Below are 22,904 nucleotides of genomic sequence, written 5' to 3' on the forward strand. Positions count from 1 at the left end.
TGCTATCGGGGTCATCCTTTCTTGGTCCCTCTCCACCGATCTTTAATTCCATTTGAAAAGTTAGCATGCGATTGTCTCAGAAACTTTGAATCTCCTATCTGAACCTCAGTACTACACACATGGAACCCTAACTAACCCCTCTCCTGTCTGTGGCATTTCATTTATTTATAACTGTCCGTTGACAATATGACTTCTCCCCGTAACTGGAGTTGTCATCGCCGAATGAATGGCAAGAGATTCATGGTCGCATTCCTTCTGTATCAATATCGCTGTCCAGACAGCGTAGAGTGCAATGATATTCCAATTTTGATTCATGTTTTGTTCTTTCCCTAGGATCTAAGACTTCCAATGCCAGGGATTCCAACAGGGGCCCTTCTTCCAGTTGGCAATTCCCTGACATTCACACTACATAAATGGTAATTTGAACTCGCAAGAATGCCGCGTATGCACAGAACTTCTGATCATCACCGATGAGGCTCACAAGTCAATTTTCTTTTTAATCGGAGCTCCATAAATGGATAACATTATATATACGGGGAGGAGAAATGGATAATAATAATATTTATTACTCACCTTAGCACGAGCCTGTCTTTCTGCTTCAAGCTCTTCTTCAAGTTCTTCAATGCGGGCCTGTCAGAATGTCAAGAGAAATATTTGTTTTTGTAAGAACGATGTTTGTAAAAGAAAAAAAAAATACAAATTAAATACAAAGAACATACAAATTCAAAAATAGAAAGTGAAAAATATCGTTTGAGGAGTGCATAAGGGAAGGAAGAGTTGATATACTTGGTGCCGTAAAACAAATTTCACCGTTTGCTGTTTGCCATTTTAGCAGACACATTCCAGGCCGAATAGACTTAACAAATGCTATTAATAACATCTATTGAGCACCAAGACAAGCCGGAGTACACACTTAAGAATGGTGTCACTGTACCAGTGATTTAAAAGGTCCGTCAATGTGTTAGACCACTGCTGTGATATCACTTCATCTTTTTTTCAAACCAAACAATATTTCAAGCCATGTTATGCAGAGATAATCGGAATATAATTTTGTTCATTAGCGAGATACAAAAAATTGCTGCTGTATTGCTTGGAGTTTCTTCACTGAAAATTAGCGGAGTGCAAGTGATTAGTCTTATAACAGCTAGTTAGAATGTATACACAAATAAAAGCGTACTTCTCAAGAAATCTGGCAAGCTTCAAAACTACGCATCAAGCATTTAAAGCTTTTTTAGCAGCCGAGAAAAAGAGTTCCCTACTTCAAAGAGATGTCTTATCCCAACTGCACTGTCTCCCATTTCATAACTCTGTCGTAGAATTCTCCGTGATTTCGGAGTCAATTTTTGGAATGACCCCCTCTGTGTCATTTTGCTTTCGAAAGACTGGCGCACATGGTAGCTGCTGCCGCTGGTACCGCCGCTTGTAGTAACAACATTGGGGCTGTATCCACCGGCATCGCTCCAAGAGCTAATATCCAGCGAACTCAAAGACATGTTGGCAGGGATAATCCGGAGGCTGGGATGCTCCTCGACTGGTTGAGAGACAAATTAATGACTGCAGCAGGCACGGCTGAAGATGCTCAACTGGCAAGGCAGGTCAAACCCAATGACTTATGTATACTTTTCCGTGAGTTGGCCGAGTTTTCCAAAGTCGGAGGATCTAAGAGGCATGCCCCGTAGAGCGTGAATGCTGACTGTGCCACCAACAGGCTAGATGCTACTAACTTTAAATGCAAATCACCCGAGGTACAAGTACCCGTCAATGATGAAAGGCCACGCCTGCAGCCAATCAGAGAGGCCGAGAGATCTGCCAGCCCTAGATGTCAAGTCCCAGATAACTGCCTTGGTATGCAACCATAAATGGAAGTGGCATGCCTTAGATCAGCTGGTGAATTCCACTCTCTCTATTTGGATACCAGAGCTCGCAGTCAGCGCATCACTTTTTATTATAATGAGTAATCTGAGAATAGCTGATGTATCTCTGCATAGCCTCTGCATGGACGCTAAAAATGATTTGAAAACCAAGGATTCCGCCCTATGTCTGGCAGAAATTTCCAGCATGCAAGACATCAGACAGACATCCGAATTCTCCAAATGAGGCCATGGAATGTGATCACTGTGGAATATGAAAATCTCAAAATTTCATAATTTACAAGTTTTGGAATAAGCCAGAGGTTTAACCTTTGTGTGCGCTATGCCTATAATGCTGTAATGGCCATGAACTACACTGACTTTGCCATCAGCACCCTTGCTCTGAAATGTCCACTCTGTCGCCGTGACATGGCCCCTGGCATGTAACAAACACACACAAAAAATGACAACAATTACTCTCTTAATATGTAACTGACACGCATGAATGGTCTCCTGTCATTGCACTGAACTCATCAATTCACCGGTGTCATTGCACTAAAAATCATCAATTCAACGGTGCCACTGCACTGAAAATCATCAATCGTTGACATAAAAGGTAATTAACCGAACGGATATTTTGTCCATGCACTTTAATTGATACAAGGATCTTGACAGACAGTGCCGGTTTATTTTTATTGGCCGGTACACGTCAGTCATGCACTAAAGATGCTACTTTTGGCAGTGGGTCCTTCATGAATTTTCATAGAGAACGCAGCAGTCTGAATACCTTCATTGGTATATATCAATCAAGCACTGAAGATGTACCACTTTTGGCAATAGACTTTTCGTAAATTAAAAAAAAATATAGCTGTCAGCATCGACTCCAGATTTCTGCTCTGCTTGGTTTCATTTGCCCCTTACCATGCTGGAGACAGACGACCTCTGACCTTGGATTTTGATACTCTAGAGAAACCAACAGTGCAGACAAGGACACTCCCCAAAATAAAAAAAAAAAGCTTGAAAAATAACAGACAAATATGCAAAAAAAGGTGATAAATTGTAGCTGACTTAATTTGTAAAAATTTGAACTCAAATACAATTTTTTATCACTCAATAAAATCGTATCTACTATATTCTAAAGACATTAATGTCAGCATGGGTCAATAACATATGTTCAAATTTCATGTTTTATGATTACTTAATATCGCTAAGTATATTTACCATCTGCTCTGGACTAGACTGTCTAAACACACGAGGATATATTGACTGACCGCAAATTTTTATCGTAAATTTTTTATTGAAGATATCCTTGGGGTAGACTTGGAATTCTTCTATGACTCATAGAATAATTTAGAAAGAATTCGTCAAGATATCACAGAATTCATGCACAGATTGCAAGTTCCCTCTGGATGAATCATTTGAAAGGTTATGGGACTGAGAAATTTAGACTATGCCTCTGAAAAATGTCGCGAGACGTGATCGATACAATGATAACATGAAAGCGGGAGTGCAATGAAACAATGTAATTAAAGTCAGTGCCCACCAATTTTCTGCAGTGATTTTGCTTATCTCTTGCCAAAAACAAGATTAAAACCTCTTACACAAGAATTGCAAATACTGTAGATACAGCAAGTAGGTGTCAACGGTTGCCTATGTCAATCACTGTAAAAAGAGTCAGCAGTAATTGTCTTGGCTGCAGAAAAAAGTAAGTCAGGATAAATAATCACCGATTGGAAGTCCTCGAGCTCGGGAATGAGATTGTTTCAAGGTTTTGAAAAAGTCAAGGCTTGCATTGCAGTGGTAACTTGTTGTTTACTGATCTGGGCTGATTGAGATAGATGACCCCTTCGGTTTATCTCCATTACCGATTAGCTCAGACCACCGGTCAATGGAAACCCTTTTGATCTGTCACTGTGGCGGCTGCTGTCACCACACCAGGTGATCCGGGGCGAGAGTTTCAAGAGCCCCGGCAAGACAACAATACGATACAAGTCTACCGATCAAGTCACCCATGCACGAAGCGAGGACGAGAAATAAGGCTTCGAGACACAGACAGCCAACGGAAAGCAGCAGGCTGGACATGTAAACGGATTTGCCTCGGCCAGGCAGACTACACAAGCAGATTTTGAAAGTAGAGGAGTTTTGGGTACTCACGTCAATAAGTAACTGAACCGGGACAGACATTTTGTCAGGTGGTTGGAGGGTTGGAGAGACTGAATGAAGATGAAGAAGAGTGAACTTCTGCCTTTACGCTGCCTGTGTCCAGCAGTTTCTGAGGGATCTCTATTTTTACTGGTGGTTGTTCTTCCGCATGCCCATTTATGTAAATATGTTGAGAAACATTACGTTTGACCTGGCCTACCAGCATTAAGCCATATGAGGTTTGAATAGCATATCTGTAATTACTAGCATATGCTTCCAGGGGAGAAAAAAAGGTTGGGGCGTTCCTACTTAATTGTTGGGGGGTCTTTCATTTGATACGCATGGTTTCTGGCCCACCCATAGGGTTTCCTACCAGCCAGGTAAGCAACCACCAGCCAATCAGATTCCTCAGTCTGTTATGACTGATACCCTGGCACTTAATAATTAAAAAGATTTTGTTTCATTCAAGCTGTATAAATCCCTTTCCAAGCTGTCATCGACACTGCCTACATAATAAACCCAAGTGACTGGCAAATAGCAATTATCATGGCAAACGTCCACGGAGACTGCATTCCTGACCCATACACGATCTCCAAGACGCGAGGGCCGAGCAGGGTCAGGAGTCTGGGTCATGGAAGGTGAGAGTTGCACACATAACTAAAAATTATGGGTCAAGTTTCTGGATTACTCATTTGATATAAATCTTTCTACTGCCACTACACAGCCAAAATAGATAAAAATATTCGTGGCAGCTTTTTGCATGGTCACGAAAATATTTGAAGCCTCCCTTATTAAAATGTTGTCAAATATTTGATAGCTGTCTTGTTGATGTGTTCTCTTCACCGGCACCTTTAATTTTAGCATAAATTGCATTTTTGTAATTCCATAGCAGCACACAGTTGGCAGTTCTTTTGGATGACCTTTGACATACAGGAGACATGACCCTATCATAATCTTGTCTTGAGGGTGAGGATGTGGAAACTTAAGCGGAAAGCAACAACAACTGGGCATATTTTGATTCACATACCTCTATCATTGGACTACACATGGGGAATTTATTTGATATTCTTTCAAGGGAAACGTAAACTTCTGCTTGCATTCTTTTCCGATTGACCTGTTTCCCATCTTTCGCACGGAGACACGGAGGTGGGGAAGAGAGGGGCAAGTACAGAGAGTGTCAAGTTGACTGACTTTCTGTCTAAGACATCAGATGAGCCCCTCCAGCAGAAATGACTCCTTTTAAAAAGCAACTTTGGCATTTGGCAATCTCTCACAGCCGAAGCAGTGAAATTCCTTGTCTGATTGTAAAACACAGAACCAAATCCCTGGAATTCTCATTCCAACAAGACCTGGGGCTTGCAGCCACTCTTTATAGCTGGTGACATGACAGCTGACAAAATCAACTTCTTGTCAACATTCCAAAGAGAAATGCTTATAAAAATAGCATTAAAAGTATGCTTCAGCCGATAGCTTACTCCTTCTTTCCATTATAAATAGATATGGAGAAACTGCATAGATAGGATTGGCGCACAGCCTCATGGTAAATTTGCAGCTATTGGGCGCCATCAGGTTTCCAGAGGTCACCTGAGGTCGTCTGCGTTCATTTCATTCCACTGGGCAAGACTTAACAATCACGTCAACCTGGCAGGTCATTTTCTCTCAAAGACTGCAGCATGTCAGAGTTCAATTGCCTCTTGCTGTGTATTTTAAGGCAAAAAAGCTTGACGGAAAAAATGTTGACTTCTTCTGTACAGGCTATGGTAGAAGTGGCATATATTTTGGTGACAGGCAGTTATGGACAAGATTTCTCTTTCCCCCTCCCCCCTAAAAAGTATTCTGAGCTCTACACCTTGATTCAGTTATGAACACACAAGTTAACAACCAATTCTTTCATACTGATGTAAGAATCTGCCCCCATCTTTCCCCTACTATCCCTCAACCTTCCTTACTGCCTAGCTGAAGGAGGCCACCCTCCCTCCATTTTCCACATCAAAGCTCCCCCCAACCCCAATATCTCAATCAAATCATCAATCTCTCCTTTCATTCTGATACTGTGGCTGACTTATCAGGCAACTTATCCTTGCAACATCCAATCCTTGCTACATCCACACTCCTACACACTTCAGGTCATTCCCCTCCTTGGACATCCCACTGTGCATTGTCCTTTGTTCTCACATCTTCATATTGAGGTGCATTCTTTCAACTAATTCCTACTTTTTCCACAGCACTCTTTCAAACTCACATTCATGTTTTAATGTGTGGCAGTGATTATTATAAAAGCAAAACTTGAATACTAACTGATGATAAATAATTATTCAAGTATTTAATTTGCATGTCATTTTAAACAGGTGTTGAAGACAAGCTAATCAAATCGCATGGACTGAAGGTACGTACCATGCACTCTTCACAGTTCCAGGAGAGAGTCTGGGAATTTGTACAAACGTGCATTCGCAGATTGATACCCTGATTGGTTGTTTCCATCACATGATATGCAAATTAGCATGTCCTTCAGCATCAAGGGTAATTGAGTGATCACTCACACACTTGCCTTGCCACTATTCAAAACAACAACAACACTCAGTACAGCTCTTCAAATTTTACAGACCACTTCAACCTCCTCACAAAGTATTTATTCTGAGCATGGCACAGTACCTGCAGTTCTTTGATCTTCTTCTGAAGTTGGTTGACCAGATTTTGTTCATCTTCCAGTCTGCTATTCAAAGCATTGATTTCACCATCCTTCCTGCAAGCGAAAAAGGTGAAAAAAAATTACTTTTCTCCTAAACTTCTTTTTCATGTAATCTACGACTTTTGAATGAATTACGATTCAGTTACATTAAAATGTCTTTTTCAATTTTAAATATTCATTGCAAAGATTTAGAGCATGAAACATTTCTCAAAGAGTATGACTTACTGCAGAATTTTATCAATTCTTTAAAAAAGTAAAATTATTCATCTAGTAGTTGTTGAAGTAGCCTTTCAAAGTGCAAGGTGGAACTTACTTCTTGACAAGTTCCTCAAGTCCGCGTTTTGCATTTTCAGTTTCATCGAGAGCTTCGTGTGTCATCTTTAGATCACCTTCCAGCTTGCGTTTGGCTTTCTCCAGATCTGCGCGGGCCTTCTTCTCACGTTCGAGGTGTTCTTCAGTCTGTTGGTAAAGGAAAAAAGGTAGGCCTGTCAGTGATGTTGAGAAACAACTAAGTTACTACAGCAGAGTCATATGCACACAAAGTCACTAAAAATTCAGGGACTTTCTGCAGAAGTATATTCGGTGAAAAAGACCATTCATTTTCTGTAAGTCTTGGTGAGGCACATGTGGACATCGACCTTTGACAATGTATAGAATGTGACACTTTTTACAGAACTGCATCTTTCAAGAAGTATTACAATCTTTTCTACGACTTTCAAGTAGTGAAATTAATAATAATTATAAACTAATTATAAATTATATTTGATAGAAATGTTGAAAATTTAAGGATTTACAGTTTTGGGGACAATACATTTAAAAGCATTAAAATGGCCTGTCTCAGACTTATTATTTCATTCACACGGTAAACCGGCAATCTTAGATAATTTGTGGTCAGAGGAAATGGTATTTGAAAACCACACAATGACCTCGCGACCCTGAAATTCCTGCTAAACAAACACAAGCAGCTATTACCAGAAACAATGAACAATAAACAATGAGAGGTGTGGAGATTGGGAGAGAGACTCTAGCGACTCTATGAGACAATATTTGTTCTGTGGAATGAATGTGGACACATAATAAAAGGTAGAATTTTTACTCACAGGGACAATAATAACTGTAAAGTTTCTTTTATCATATTTTCGATATTTTTGTTCCATAAAATGAATACACTTTCTTTTGCCTAGAATATGTTGGAATAGATAGAATCGCACTTGCCAACACTGTTCATTGCAGACAAAAATGAAATATGTTTGGTGATAAATGAATTCCAGTCCAGGCTAGAATTAAGTCGTAAATGATAAGGTATTAAACTCACAAAAAATTTGAACATCTGGCATAGTAACGTGATTTTGATAGTGGAACAAGAGAATGTATGTTGCAAAATATTTGGAAGACCAAAAGTCTGTTAAGGATGATGAGCCACGTAAGCAGTCGGTTTTAAGCATCTTTTTTTAATTACAGGGGTCTATTTGAGGATTAGTTCAGGGTCAAGGCTATAATTTTATTTTGAAATGAGCAATTTCACATGGTGACTCCCATTGGATCCAGTATTCTAAATGTGTGCCAAATATTTTCAATAGGTAGCAATACCGGTGACTAAATCTCTTTAGGGTCAAGATCAGGGGGGCTTGTATCAATCACAAAGTCAATCAACTCACCTCATCCAAAGTTGATTCCAACTTGGCCTTGACTTTGTTCAAGTGATTCACTTTGTCTTCTTCGGCTTGAAGGGCATCTTGAGTTCTCTGTCAATTTCATAAAAAAACCCAGTGAGTCATGATCAGTGGTTGAAAATATCTTTGAATGATATGATAATTCTTTCAAAGGTTATGACCAGGATATCTTTATGAATGAATTAACATCTACATGAATAAATTAATAATTAAAATTTGGCTATGGCTGCAATTTCTTGTCAAGTCAATACAGACATTTACAGTGGTTTTCAAATGTTGAAGAACTTAGTGGACTATTTTATCACATGCAGTTATTTAAATTAAACTGACAAATGTGTTTGACTCAGACATTCCTTTATAAAGCCAATTATTGTATTTGACTTAAGAAAAATTTTACTTTGAGCTGACAAAAAATTTCAAGATTCTTGACTTGACTAAAGAGTGAAGACTTTATTTATGGGGCACACTGCTATTGACTATGCTAAATATTTGTACAAGATCTACTTATATAATTATAAAGTACTTTTGTGTGATTTCAATCTCAATTCTCACAACTTTATGTATCTTTCTATCAAGCTTGGAAGATGGGGTATTACAGTAAAGGATTTCATTGTTTAGTTTTGGGGTGACAGGCCAGGATGGTGATTGGTACGGTATGCTACCACTTCAGTACATGTGTACAGAAATCTCAACTTTTCTGCCTAGCAATTATTAGTCACCATGTGTTTGCAACAAAATGAACCTTTTTGCCCTTTTCTGGTGTAACTGACCCACCCAGTTCATTGAAAAAATGCGGATAAACTAATCGATCACTATGGTCAAATGGCTGACTCAACATATAATCCCACAAACGACACATAAATACATGCAATGGTTTTTTCACTCTTGTTGTCTCTGATAAAAGATAAAAGCCCTCGTGACAAAATTTATGTAATTCCAGTGGGCTTCTGCGATTGAAACCTATGTTTATGAAATATTTAAACTGTTCAGATCTTAATACTCTGCCATTCCAAATATTGGAAACCTAGTAAATCTAACACTGAGACAAAATATGAAACTCAGCCTTGGTGTAGTAACTGTACAATGGACTGTACAATGGACTGAAGCAATACAATGGACTGTACAATGGACTGTGCAATGGACTGAAGCAATTCAACAATGGAAGCAGAAAATCATACTTACAGCATGCTCTTCTTCTAGTTCCTTCTTGGCTTTGCTCAGTTTGGCATGGGCCTCCTCCTGAGCTGCCAGGGTCTCTGCCATCTGTTTGATCTGTTCCTCTTTCTGTTTCTTCTCATCCTCAACCTGTGGATGGGTGGCTTTCGTTCAGTATTTCAGCTCGTGTGCACTGTCTTCACACAGTGCACACTTTACGCACAGAACATGCCACGGGAGACAGACACACTCACACAAACAGCTGAGCAAGAGACACACTGGCAATGTTGGATGGTTGGCCGTTCCTCTGTATTGCAGCTTGTGTGAACTCTAAATCACACAGTGCAAAGCTTACATAAGAAATGCACAGAATGGATATACAGACAGGCGACGGTGCAACACAGACACACAGACACCACTTGGTGGGTAGATTTTTTTCAGTATTTCAGCATGTGTGCACTATATCAGTGTCAAAGTGCACACCAATGCATGAAACACTCTACAGAATGGATGTACTGACAGACAATGGTGCAACAGATAAAACAGACAGCCCCTGGGTGGGCAGTTTTTTTAAATATTTCAGCATGTATGCACTGTATAGTGTCAGAGTGCACACCGATGCATGAAACATTCAAGAGAATGGACAAAGATCTCGGCAGAAAAAGGAACAAACGACAAACAAAACAATGCAAACAGATTCAACCAACAAAATCAGACAGATGCCATTAAGGTATGACATGATCTTCTGTAATGTTAGAATTTGAAGTCCTGAATACTGCAAATCCACACTTCAGTATTGACTTGCAATATATAAATCCATGCTATGAATGGCATTGCTGTCTGATTTCACATTGTCACATAAATTTACACAAAACCCTCTTTGCATTTCTCTACAAACAAGATCAAAAAGTGGCACTTCTGATCAAACAGAGGAAAGCGCCACAGTTACAAAGTTGAGAAGTTGTAACATGCAATCACACTCAGGTTCAAGGTTAATATTCATCAACTACAAACTGTGTTATACACATTCCTTGTAAGCTGATAAGTCTAACCAGAACAAAAGTCGATCAAAATGTTGTCTCTCTTGATTCTCCACTGAGAATGGCAAGTATTATCCCGCAGAAGTCGGACCATTGACATGTTGGCAAATATTCTGAAAATTTGTCTGAGTTGCCATGTTTGGCTGAGCATGCACCTGTGGATGCTACACCTGTATGATTCTGGATGATTCTGGCAGCCATCATGAACCACAGAGTCCAGAGAGGCAACACTCAAGCAAAACACGTCATTTCTTGAAAGCTTTCAGTTTGCCAGACAAATTGTACAGAATACTTCACACGGTGCAATGGTTAACTTAAACAAGCAAACCTGTTGTTATCAAATATTATGAAAAAAAAGATATCACACTGTTGGAAATAAATGTCTGATGCACTACAACTATAATCTCTGCGATATGCAGCCCAACACACACGGCTTTGGTAAGAAGTAATGACAGAAAAAAGAGTTGAGAAAGAGCAGAAAAAAGAATGAAACTCTAAAAGATTACAAGTTAATGATATTATGAGATGCAGATGTGTTACATGCAAATAAGGAGCATGCAAATAGTATGCAAATTATCAAGTTATTTACATATCTTGACAGGTATGAAGATATTCAACATGCAAATAGCATTTTACACTATAATAGATACAGACAAAAGAAAACTGATACAAGAACATAGCAGAAATGAATGAAAGAGTAATCTTACAAGATATATATGGCAGGGAAATAGACTTATTCTTACAGAGAAGATAGAAAGATATATATGTGCTGAATTGATAATCATTACGATAATGGGAATATTGTTGTTGGTTGGGAGAGTGTGCAAGAGTAGAGAAAGTGATGTGTAGTGTATAAGGTGTACTGGAAGATATAGTGAGAGTTTGATGTGGGTTTTGAGGAGTGGCTGGATACACATATGATAACTGTGAAGAGTGAACAGAGAAGACAGGCAATGTCCGTTGGGTTGTATCTTCTGAGCAATTACAGCTGTAGTACCTTAGACAAAGTGATCTCCAAATCTTCGATGTCTCTCTTCATTTCCGCACACTCTGATTCAAGTTTCTGTTTGATAGAGCTGACCGATGCATTGGCATCTTCCTCATCTTCAAGACGTTCTGTGAGTTCCTGTTAAGTTTTGACGGGAAAGAGAAAAGGAAGAGTTCACGTCAACTTAAAGCCATGGGTATGGTTGCTTCAATTCTGACAACACTGTCGAGTGGAAATGGTGTTAGATCATAAGTTTTAGCAAATCTTTTATATGGAAGGGATGAGCAGTTCATTTTCAGATGTACTGGCCAAAAAAAGTTGAAAACAAAATAGGATCAATGAAAAAGTACAGTGTCTTCTCAGAGTGAGATATCCCAATGTCAACTGTACAACAGCGGAATCTGGCATACTAAAATTATGGCTTCAGGTACAATAAACTTGGAAAAAAATAATCAAATATTGGCCATTTACGATTACATTCTTAACAGAATTACGATAACGAGTACATTTCATAGTGTATTTTATTTTGTATAGTTGAAGGGTAGGAATCAGTTTGACATATGAAGATAACAGTATTTTTTAATCAGAATCTTGTACTGTGATAGAGTGATAAATTTCATCTGGTATGAGCTGTTATCTTACCTTCAGTTGTGCTTCAAGGTCAGTTTTGAAAGTTTCAAGTTTGTTAACTCTATCTTCCAATTCAGCAGCATTTTCTTGTTCCTGCGGAAGAGGGGGGGGGAGAGAGAGAGAGAGAGAGAGAGAGAGAGAGAGAGAGAGAGAGAGAGAGAGAGAGAGAGAGAGAGAGAGAGATTAAAATTATGTGAAGCCCTTGTGTTCAATGACACAAGGAAAGACTTGGAATGCACGACTGTGCAAGGGACTAAACATATATTTATCAATCTATTTATTTTGCCATCGACAGCAAATTAAATTGGAAAATAAAAGAAACGAACAGATAAATAAATAGCAACACCAAGAAAATACTAATAAAAAGTGAAAAATATACAAAAATTGACTAATTAACTGCTGATATAGACAAAAACAGGTCTTTCAAAGGTTGAATATATTTAAATCATCTGAGTCACAAAAGTCATTTAAATGTTTAAAAAGCCCAATACAACCACATCAGTTTATTAAATCTTCAGTATGTTGCACAAAATTTCTGGTGAATATACTTACGGCTTGTAGATCAGTGAACAGTTTGTTCTTCTCTTCCAGCAAGGTTGTGTTCTGGGCCTCCAGCTGTTTGCGTTCTTTCTCCTCCTTGTCTGCTCTCTCCAAGACTTTCTTCAGTTCCTCTTCCTTGATCTTCATCTCATCTTCAGCACGGGCGACGTTCAACAGAGGCTTGACCTTTGGAAAAAAAGACAAACAAACAAATAAATAAATAAACAAACAAATAGACAAACATTACTGAGAGAATTCACTGATAACATTGGGTTATACATGTCGTAACTTTGTCAATACTGGATGATGAAGTCATTCTTCAGACAGCTGGTACGCACAGTGTAAAGTTATTACAAATATGTCTAACTTGAAGCAACAAGTTGAACATTCAACTGTAAGATTCAAAACAGGACAAACAGAAAGCAAAATGTTTCTCACCTTGGTGTATAGTCTCCACCATTGCCAGTTACGTAAAATGAGGTATTTACGTACGTTACGCTGGATAACAGCGATACCAATTCTATTGGGTGAAAGATTGAAAAAGATGAAATATTACAAAATGTAGAATGTCACGAGAAAACAGCGAGTGAAGAAGTAGTGTTTGAAATTTCTGAATATGATGAAATACATCCAGTTAACATGGGGTCGGCTGCCATTTTGAATTTCAACTGTCGGTAAATATTAAGAATTTGTTTCTCTTGTACTGAATTTTGCATGGTGAATCTTATTCTTCATTTCAAGAAAGGTTCCTTTTTGAAAGTCTGAGTAGAAGTTTAAGTCTTTCAATAGAGAGGTGCATACTATCTTAAAAACACAAACAACTAAAAACAAAACAGGAGTAATTCTAACCTCTGTTCCAACATCTTCTTGTACACCTTTCTCATCAAGAATCCTCTACAATGACCTTGCAACATGGCAATAATCTTGGAGAGACGCTCATCTCTCATGTCTTCCAGATTACCCAGTACACCAGCTTTGAAGAAAATCTGAAGGCAAAGAAAAAATAAATAAATAAACAAACGAATAAATAAATATATAAATAAAAACTTCACATCTGGTTTACTAGTTTTGCACAACCAATAGAAAATATTCTCTATAAACTGCGTCATTACTGGAAAAAAAATTATCAACATGATTTTTACCCCTCTATCTACTCCTTTCCACCCCTTTTTTTTGTATATAGTTCCATCAAGCCTACTGAGAACAATGGGGATGTAACAAATTCTGGTTGAGACAGGGCAAACGTAGGGAAGGGCAACGAAGAGGAATGATGGTTACCTTGGTGTGACCCAGACGGAATTCAGCTGGCTCCAACTGGATAGCATCAAGCAACTTCTCAGCTGCTTTGCGGTTGTCCAAGAAACCCTGAGGCACTGCTGTAGGCGCCAGAATTTGGTATCTGAAGTGGAAAGATAGGTTCAAATTTAGCTTCAACACCAACAGACTTCGATAAAAAAATTTAATGTAATCACCTCAGAGGCACTCGATAGTTGGCGTGTCTATTTTCAAATATCAACCGCCAAATAATGTTATTAGTGGGAAGAATTGCAGCTGGCCAGATTGCCATTAATTTTACAAAGTATGATCTCTGTCAATAAATGTGAAAAATTTTTTTGAGTGTTTGAGATTTCTCCAACATAGTTAACAAGTCCTCATCTTTAATACTGAAAAGCTCATGCAGATTTTGTCATCTGTCCAGCCATATAAGAACTCATAGAGTCTATTCTACAATGAAAGGTATAATTAACATACACAGGAACTTTAACCCTTTCACCCCCAGTTCCCTGTGTACAGGTCCAACTTTACCATAGAAAACAATGGATTTGGGACAAACCATGGTGGTGAAAGGGTTAAGGGAAGTGATAACGGAATCAGGACAGGTGTGTGTACCTTTGCTTGAAATCAGCAAAGAGCATCCTGTTGGGGAATCCTTTACGGCAGATACGGATTCCTTCCAGTACACCATTGCAGGCCAGTTGGTGGAGAACCAAGCGTGCATCAATGACACCTGCCTTCTTGTGCTCGTTGGGGATGATACAACGGACGAAATGGGGCTGTGTGGAGTTCAGGTTGATCATCAGCTTGTTCAGTTGTTCCTGTTTGGAGATGAGAAGGTGGGAAAGGGTAAGCAAAAGTTGTGTATTAAAAGGCGCATGATGTATGTTTTGTGTGGATGTGGGGCTGTGTGTTTGCCCAGACTGAATGTTGTAACACTACTGATCGGCTTGAAATTTCACAATCTTCACGTTTGCCTCCAACATTTTGAGTTTTTCTCACAGTCCCTAGCAGGACTAAGGTTTTCTCTTTGGTCATCTTTCTGTCCATCACCCAATGCATGGTTCAAGCGTTGAGTGTTTGAACTTGACAGATAATTTATAATTAGTTACCCTTGACCAAATGTCCTTTCAAGGAACACAAATATGGCAAAATATAGCATAGTGCTTATTTTCAATGTATGAAAATGCCCTACTGAAATAAATGCAATTTTTTTCTTTTTTATTTCTCACGTTGGGTATGGATTATGTCATGGCATGGGTGCCACAGCTTTGGACAAGTTCAAGTTCACAGGTAGCAACTGTTTGACTTGAGGAGACAGATGTTGAAATGATACGGGTATTTCCTAACAGCAGAGAACAAGTAATTTACTGTGCAATGTCACATAACTACATCACTACACTGCATTCCCAGTACTGACTTGGCATGCATTGACTATGCAGTACGTATTTACATGCTGGGTTTGTCAACAAAAAACAGGACAATCACATGGTGTTCTCTCCCTCCCAGATGGGTTTGTCATGTGAACGGAACAGCCCCCACGCCCTAAAAATTTAACACAGTAAAACTGATATTCAGTAATCAAATTGATGATTCTATTGAATGCTAAGTAGTTATAATCCTTGTTATTTTTCTTTTCATGAAAAGAAAAAGTTTCTCAGATCCCGGAAAATGACCTGGGGGATAAACACCAGTGATGTCTCTGTATCTTTTTCAGAGGAGGGCCCGGCAACTTTTTAACTTTCAACTACTTTTTCAGCTATCTCGTCACTAGTGATGAGAACTAGACAGGTTGATTACACTTTTAGTGGTAAGAATTTATCAGTGCTGCAGAGGGCAGCGGTCAGTGCGAACAGCAAAACTAAAACATGAACAATGCCATTGATCAAGGGGTCGATAGACTGGCACAGGTTAACTTGGGCTGACTGGCAAATCTTAGACCTCAGTCTGTAAATTGGCATGAGACAGCAAGAGACATTCTCTGTGTGCTACTTAATTACTTGTACTGCCACCGCGTTTTTCATTTATCTGCTATTGTCAGAAAAAAAAAAGCAAGCATACAAACTATCTTCCTTATTTTAATTTGCACCGAGCAGTCATTTTATCCCCTTTCATTCCACAATGCTAAAAGCAATAAACTTTTTTTTAAAAAATTGAGACAGGCATAGCAGGCTCCATAGCATGCCTTCGTACTAAGTTTCAGACTACATGCCACAGTAGCGGCCGGACAGAGCACATGCAGGACACGATACGGATGTACTCGACAGGATATTGTGGGAAACGGGAGAAGCTTTGTATAATTGAGGTACGCATTTGCCAGATCATTTTGTGCATTTCATTATCAGCCTATCAGCCACCCAAAAAATCAATGACATCTGTTCATCATGAAATACCCATATCATATCAATCGGATTTCAAATAAACAACAGAAAGAAAAAAAGATAGCAATCAACAGAATACACTTCTCAAGAAATTTTAAATAGTTTTTTAAGAAAATCAATTTCAAATTCTGGATATTCACCAAAACAAAAATCAAATTCAAGTGAATTCTGTTGTATCATTATCTATTTTTTCTGAGAGGTACAAAAACACGGTGAGGCAAAGCGAAAGCAGAAAAAGAGTAATTTTAAAAATATTATTGGTTTTATCGTGTGACACAATGGAAGACATTTGTTGAGTTTTTAGTCATGTGGAGAATACAATGAAAATTGATATTACAACAGAAATGTTGGAAAAGAGCGTGTCAGATCAAGTGAAGTGTTTTCTGAAAGGATGTGATTTTCGTGAAACGTGTCCGATGTGAAGGATGTGGGAATTCGGGAAATAGGTGTGTTTCGGTATGACAGTGTGATTTTTTTTTATGTTGATGTATTGATAAAGGGCAGGGGAAAAGAAAACATGCAGGGACTGCGTGAAGTATACGTTACATGTGAATATCGAGGAGTTCAAGAAGGAAAGATTGGGATGATGTAGACAGGGCTGCTTTACCGCATTATGATGTGGTTTTTTCATTGGTGTGATAGATTCACGGAGGCGTGCATTGCAGAAGGGTACCCTGACAGGCAAGGTGTGGTGGGTTGGAATTACTTTGGGTGTGTGTTGGTGAAAGAAAGAATGCTTTGACATGCAGGATAAACGTAAGTCTCGATGAAATGGAACAGAAGCAATGGAACTGTGGAGTTGGATACTGTTTTGCAAAAGAAACTGAAAAATGTGGCGGAGAAAAAGAGAGAATGTGGGAAAGTTACACGTTGAAGTGTAATACAGACAAGGCACGTAAAGAAGAAATGATCTGTAGAGAGCTACAATTGTGAATATGTCAACATAATTAAGTTTTGACACATGAAAATAAACAAAAAATGGTTGATAAAATGTATAATGATATGAGGATACTGGTGATTCAATGATAGCTTTTTGTATCAAATCAATGCGTGGGCTGTTGAACACTGAAAACAGGCAATGGATTGTCAGGGGATGGCATTAGGAGTGAAAAACTCAGAAAATGTCTAATTCACTGATGTATAATTGTGTATTAAGTGAAGTTTTTTTCAGAGTCAGTGGCCACAACTGGAAAGTGCTGCTGAATTGTGTATGTGTGTGAGAGACTGGGGTGCAATTTTAATGCTGCATTCAATATGTTGGTATTAGATTGGAGGGGTTTTACATGTACCGTACAATGTTGGCAGGATATTGTGTTCATTGTATGGGTCCTTGTGTGGATGGGGAGAGGGGGTGCAAGAGTGTCACTTTCAATATGAGATGTATTTGAAATGCGTGTACACAGTTGATATTGCAGGCTGCACGCCATGGATCCTCCTCACGTTGGAAACGTATGTGAGTGATGTGTGTTCCAATATCAGTGATGTGTCTGACTTTTAAAGTATGTTTTGACCTAAAATAGAGAGTTGAGTTTTTTTAACTGGGTTAGAAGTCACGGGTATCATAGCTTGTCACACAGACTTCAGATCTTAACAAAAAATGACAATGTAACTACATATGAGTGCGAGATCTCTTATCGATACAGATAAAAATAAATCTACGCATGCAACTATCGATATAAGGAATGGGGCCACGGGGGGTTCACTCCCAAAGCCACACTGAAGACGTAATAATATATATCATGCAAACCAGATGGCCGCCACTAATTGTCTTGATAGCCTTCTTTTTCTTTCCAGCGCCTTAGAAACAGAGAAGAAAAAAAAAACAACGGACAAGGCAATTTACTGATAAAGGCTCTCAGCTTTGTTTCTTTTGCTATAGAAGTAAGAGCATGATGCCTACCCGATGCTTTGCAGAGACAGTCTGGAAGGATCCGCCCTTCCCCTTCTTACGGCCACCACCTAAGTTATTGGTGAGATTGTAATATTAGAATGAAAAATATCACAGCACAGTGTTAGAGCACAGTCCTTGTATATATATATATATATATATATATATATATATATATATATATATATATATATATATATATATATATATATATATATATATATATATATATATATATATATATATATATATACATATATATATATTTTTATGGACTTTGCATATTATAAAAGAAACTGGAGAAACCAAAACAGCTTACATTTCTGAATTTGCTAAATCTTGATATTTCATCTTTGTGCCTTTATAATCTTGCAGGTAAATCTACTCGCAGTATGTTGAAATACATAGCTTTTCCAACACAACCTATTTGTGTACAATACGAAGTGTTGTGTTGCGAAATGAATTCTGATCGACACTGATTCAGTTTTCAAACAATGTTAATGGTCACTGAACACGTGCAGGCAAGTGTTGAAATGTTGAGTGAACGCCAGGCATGGCGTTTGGGGGTAAAACAAGAAATCCAACTTGACAAAAACATAAACAACAACTTACCACAGAACACATATCAAACACCATAGCCAATGCAGCTTTAACACCTTATAGATGTTACTTTTGGCAACAGGTGCAAGTCAAGTACATGAACCAAAACAAACAATCACAGACACACACACTCACATATATTAGGAAATGAGAGATAACATGAGGAATCATGGAACATATTCCATTAGAAAAACATTAACAGTACTCATACAGACCCACGCATGACACACACACACACACACATCATAATATCAATAATATATTTCAACTAAATGCAATATTAGGCAGGAAAAGCATGTATAACAAAATCAATTTTTGTTTATAAATGCAAAAGTAAAGATCCCTGAAACAGATATGTTCTTTCGAGAAATTAACATTCCTTCACATCACAAAAGAACAAAAAAAAAACGAAAGAGAAAAAAGTAACTGAACAGAAAAGAATAGCAAACACTCCCATGTGCAAAAAAAGGAGATAATGATATTTACTGGCAGCAGTTCCGTAGTCTTCCCAGAGAGTTGCCAACATGCCATTTGTAGATTTCTTGAAAAGATCCACACAGTTCTCATTGAGAGGATCCTTGTTCTTTTCAAGCCAGCCATCAACGTTGTAGGGCACCTAAATGAGACACACATAATCCATACGTAAATATCACTAGCTCAGATATAATTTTTGAAAAGGCATTTACATTAAATTACAACGGATGTGATTTGATATGAAATTCAAATTTTTGTGAGCTAAGAAAATAAGTTCTTTTTCCACTATCCAACAAAGAAGAACGGTGATTATATTTGAAATCAAGAGAAATTCGGAGCAAAATGTACCGCAGAGCCATTCAAAGACAGCTCTTTTGTTGATTGTGAGTGAATACAGCACTGTACGTACACAGGATTGACCGCTGTGGACTGATATAAAGGCAGATTTCTCAGGTTTCAATTCTTTTCCTCTTTATGGTAGGTGCCCTGACGTGTAATTTCTAGTCTTAATTATAACATCTCTAGCTGCAATGTTCTTGCAAGCGCAATTTCAAAAACTGTAACCTAAATATGTGGACAAGTATTCATTTTCTCCTATTCACGATTGAAGACTGACATTATTTGCCAGAGGCCCTATTGACACCATCAAGGCAATTCTACTTACACTTCCAGCGTAGTGATGGATCAAGAAATGTTCTTCGTGGTCTTTCTCCTTCTTCTTTCCACCAAGGGATGGGACACCAAAGTTGGTTGATTTGCCCTTGTGCTGGGCGATCATCTTATCCAAGAATGTCTTGTCTGTGGCTTTGGGGAACATGCATTCTTCCTCCAGAATGGGGAAAATACCCATGGGCTGTGGTGATATTGGAGAAGATCGATTCAGTACAGGTGGCATTCTTGTTGAATGAAAAGTATCAGTTTGTGAAGAACTGAGCGGGGTTTTTGTCGGTGGATTCCGTGAAACATACACTCATCATTATGAGACTACTGGCCATGATGTTTGGCTGGATATGCCATGAAAGCTGAGGCGAGCGATTACCAGCAGTCAGGAAAGAATTAAATATGGGCAGAATCAGGTGTTGCCTAGGTGCCCTCCTGGAAGCAAAAAGTTCTCTCCGAAGTTGTTTGCGTTGATTTGTGTTAGAGGAGACTCCTAAGATTTGAGTAACAAATAGGAAAATGCATGAATTTCTCTGATATTATTGTAGAATGTGCCTTGAGGACAGATATTCAGACTCTCCACGTTTTTACGATTTTTTTCTGATCTACCACTTGTGGGGGCTCATTTTGAAGCTCTTGGAGAAAACAAAGTGTTCCCAGTCTTGTTTTTGTGGAAATTGAAAATTGAACTTTCAACCATAGAGTTAACACAGGGATGGCAACCATTTTGAATTTCAAGTGTCAGTATCAAAATTTGCAGGGTGACCCTGATTTTTATTCTTGATTTTGAAAGACAATGATTGAAAGTTTTCTTATGAAAAGTTTGTGCAAAAGTACAGTTTATGCAAAAGTATAAGTCTTTCACTTTTGAGGTACACGCTTCCTTACGGTATCATGTCCTAAATTGTCTTCGATCAGATGGCTGAGAATCAATAAGGAGGTGTAAAATTGAATGTAACATGCTAAATACCCTGATCTCTGAGTTAAAATATCAGTGCCATACCAGCATCTCATATCATATTCCAAAGTCAAGGTCCTCATCACAATAACGGCAGGTCTGTACCAAAGCTTGTACAGTGAAATGGCCAAAGAGGTTGGCCAGAAGTTTGAATGGAAGGGTTTGACCGTAGGCGTCCGGAAGGGTCGAGGATAGGCTTACCTTCTCAATGAGATCAATGCAGCCTTGCAGATCAAGACCAAAATCAATAAATTCCCACTGGATGCCTTCCCTTCTGTATTCTTCCTGTTCCAGAATGAACATGTGGTGGTTGAAGAACTGCTGGAGCTTCTCGTTGGTCAGGTTGATACACAACTGTTCAAAGCTGTTGAAGTCAAAGATCTCAAAGCCGGCAATATCCAGCACACCGATGAAGAACTGCTTCTTGGCTTTTGTCTCTAGAGTCTTGTTGACACGGCTGACGAGCCAACGGAACATACGATCGTAGATGGCCTTACACAAGGCACCGACGGAGTATTGTACCTAAAGAGAAGTATGACAAATTTTAGTTGAAGTAAAATGTCTTCCACCATCTTTCAAGCCCCGTGGATCCAATTTAGTTGGCTAATGTTTTGAACAGAGATTTAATATTCAAAGTATTTTACAGTACTCTTAACCAGACCGTTGCAAATTTAACCTACTAGTGTCTTTGTCAATGGTGCTGTTTTGGTTGGTCTTTGTATGTGTGTACTCGCAGCAATGGAGACAAGACCTGCACTTGTTTCATCTGTGTACATGTTACATTTTGTAATTTGCATTGCGAAGTGACCCACAGACTGTCGTTTGCCCTGTCAAGTCTGGCAAATTGCATTACATCATCCCTGGCAGCAACTATGCCAAATATCAAATGATCTGAACCTGAGATTTTGAAAAAGAGAAACTTTTGACCAAAAAATGAGAGAAATATCCCTAAAGAGACAATATTGCAGATTTCATCGTAGTTTATACAAATTTGAATAATGTCAACCCAGGTATCTCCATACCATACATGAAAGCAATTGAACCACCTGTACATGGGTAGACTGCATGGCCACTGTCGACAAGTTTTTTTTTCGACAAGAATTTCTGATCCAGACGAGCATTCAAATGTAAACAGTGAATTTTACACATAAAGAAATTGTGTTGCATTTGTTTTGCTTTACCTGTTCCTTGTTTCTGCCCTGGTTCACCCACTCGTTGCCAACTTTGATACGTGGCCTCAGCAATGCTTTCTGTAAATCAGCCGAGTTCACTCCAAACAGGAAAGACACCTTGTCAATATCTGTTATAAAGTCAAATGGCACATTTGATTAAAAAAATCTTGAAGGCATGAATACTGCATTTTGGCGACTTGTCTTAAAGAGTTAAGCTATATGACAGGCCCTTACCAATATTGGGGTCTGCCATGATATTGTAAGCATCTAAGATAGACTAAGCCTGACTGTAAAATGCATTTGACATATCTAGTAATCTTTGGTGATACCTAGTCATACAAGTATATCTAAAACAATTTGATGGCATAGAACTTGATGGAGAGAGATGATGTACCATTCTAAGTCTTTGTGCGGTAACAAATCAAGTCTGTATAACACTGTTCTTTTTTGAATGAAATGAGTAATTCCTATGTGTACGGGACTCAGTGACCCATCCACTGTCACTGTATTTCCAAACAGCCTGACAGTGTACTCAATGACATATTATCTTCTGCATGTATGTACGTGAACTATTGCAGTATATCTGGACTTACAGTACACAACAATCATTGAATAAAACAAGACAAGGTTAAATTCTCGTTGATACCTTCGGTGCTGTCAATTTCGGCCTGTTCCTCACGGGGTCTCTGCTTCCATTTGACATTACCAAAGTGCATGATACCACCGCAGATCTTGTACATGCCGTGTTTCTCTTCATGGTTAAAACCCAGGATGTCCAAGGCAGTCTAT

At 38.6% G+C, this 22,904-nt stretch overlaps 1 protein-coding gene across 8 annotated transcripts in view; it reads right to left on the bottom strand.

Annotated features, from left to right (window-relative positions):
* The window catches only part of LOC139151273 (myosin heavy chain, striated muscle-like), a 64,470-nt gene that overhangs the window by 18,280 nt on the left and 23,286 nt on the right, over positions 1 to 22,904 (bottom strand). For 5 of the 8 annotated variants that reach the window (XM_070723946.1, XM_070723948.1, XM_070723950.1 and 2 more), the window contains 18 exons: positions 22,762 to 22,900; positions 22,125 to 22,243; positions 21,145 to 21,465; positions 19,990 to 20,178; positions 19,338 to 19,467; positions 18,264 to 18,322; positions 14,598 to 14,803; positions 13,986 to 14,106; positions 13,557 to 13,693; positions 13,146 to 13,227; positions 12,720 to 12,893; positions 12,180 to 12,260; positions 11,547 to 11,675; positions 9,537 to 9,659; positions 8,340 to 8,426; positions 6,995 to 7,140; positions 6,645 to 6,735; positions 574 to 630 (listed from right to left, as the gene is read on the bottom strand). In XM_070723946.1, the coding sequence (XP_070580047.1) occupies positions 574 to 630; positions 6,645 to 6,735; positions 6,995 to 7,140; positions 8,340 to 8,426; positions 9,537 to 9,659; positions 11,547 to 11,675; positions 12,180 to 12,260; positions 12,720 to 12,893; positions 13,146 to 13,227; positions 13,557 to 13,693; positions 13,986 to 14,106; positions 14,598 to 14,803; positions 18,264 to 18,322; positions 19,338 to 19,467; positions 19,990 to 20,178; positions 21,145 to 21,465; positions 22,125 to 22,243; positions 22,762 to 22,900 (2,391 nt within the window). Of the gene's footprint in view, positions 1 to 573; positions 631 to 6,644; positions 6,736 to 6,994; positions 7,141 to 8,339; positions 8,427 to 9,536; positions 9,660 to 11,546; positions 11,676 to 12,179; positions 12,261 to 12,719; positions 12,894 to 13,145; positions 13,228 to 13,556; positions 13,694 to 13,985; positions 14,107 to 14,597; positions 14,804 to 18,110; positions 18,161 to 18,263; positions 18,323 to 19,337; positions 19,468 to 19,989; positions 20,179 to 21,144; positions 21,466 to 22,124; positions 22,244 to 22,761; positions 22,901 to 22,904 lie in introns of all 8 variants that reach the window. The other 3 variants (XM_070723947.1, XM_070723949.1, XM_070723952.1) reach the window with 1 other exon arrangement.

This window comes from Ptychodera flava, chromosome 15, assembly GCF_041260155.1.
Source record: "Ptychodera flava strain L36383 chromosome 15, AS_Pfla_20210202, whole genome shotgun sequence".
Lineage (NCBI taxonomy): Eukaryota > Metazoa > Hemichordata > Enteropneusta > Ptychoderidae > Ptychodera > Ptychodera flava.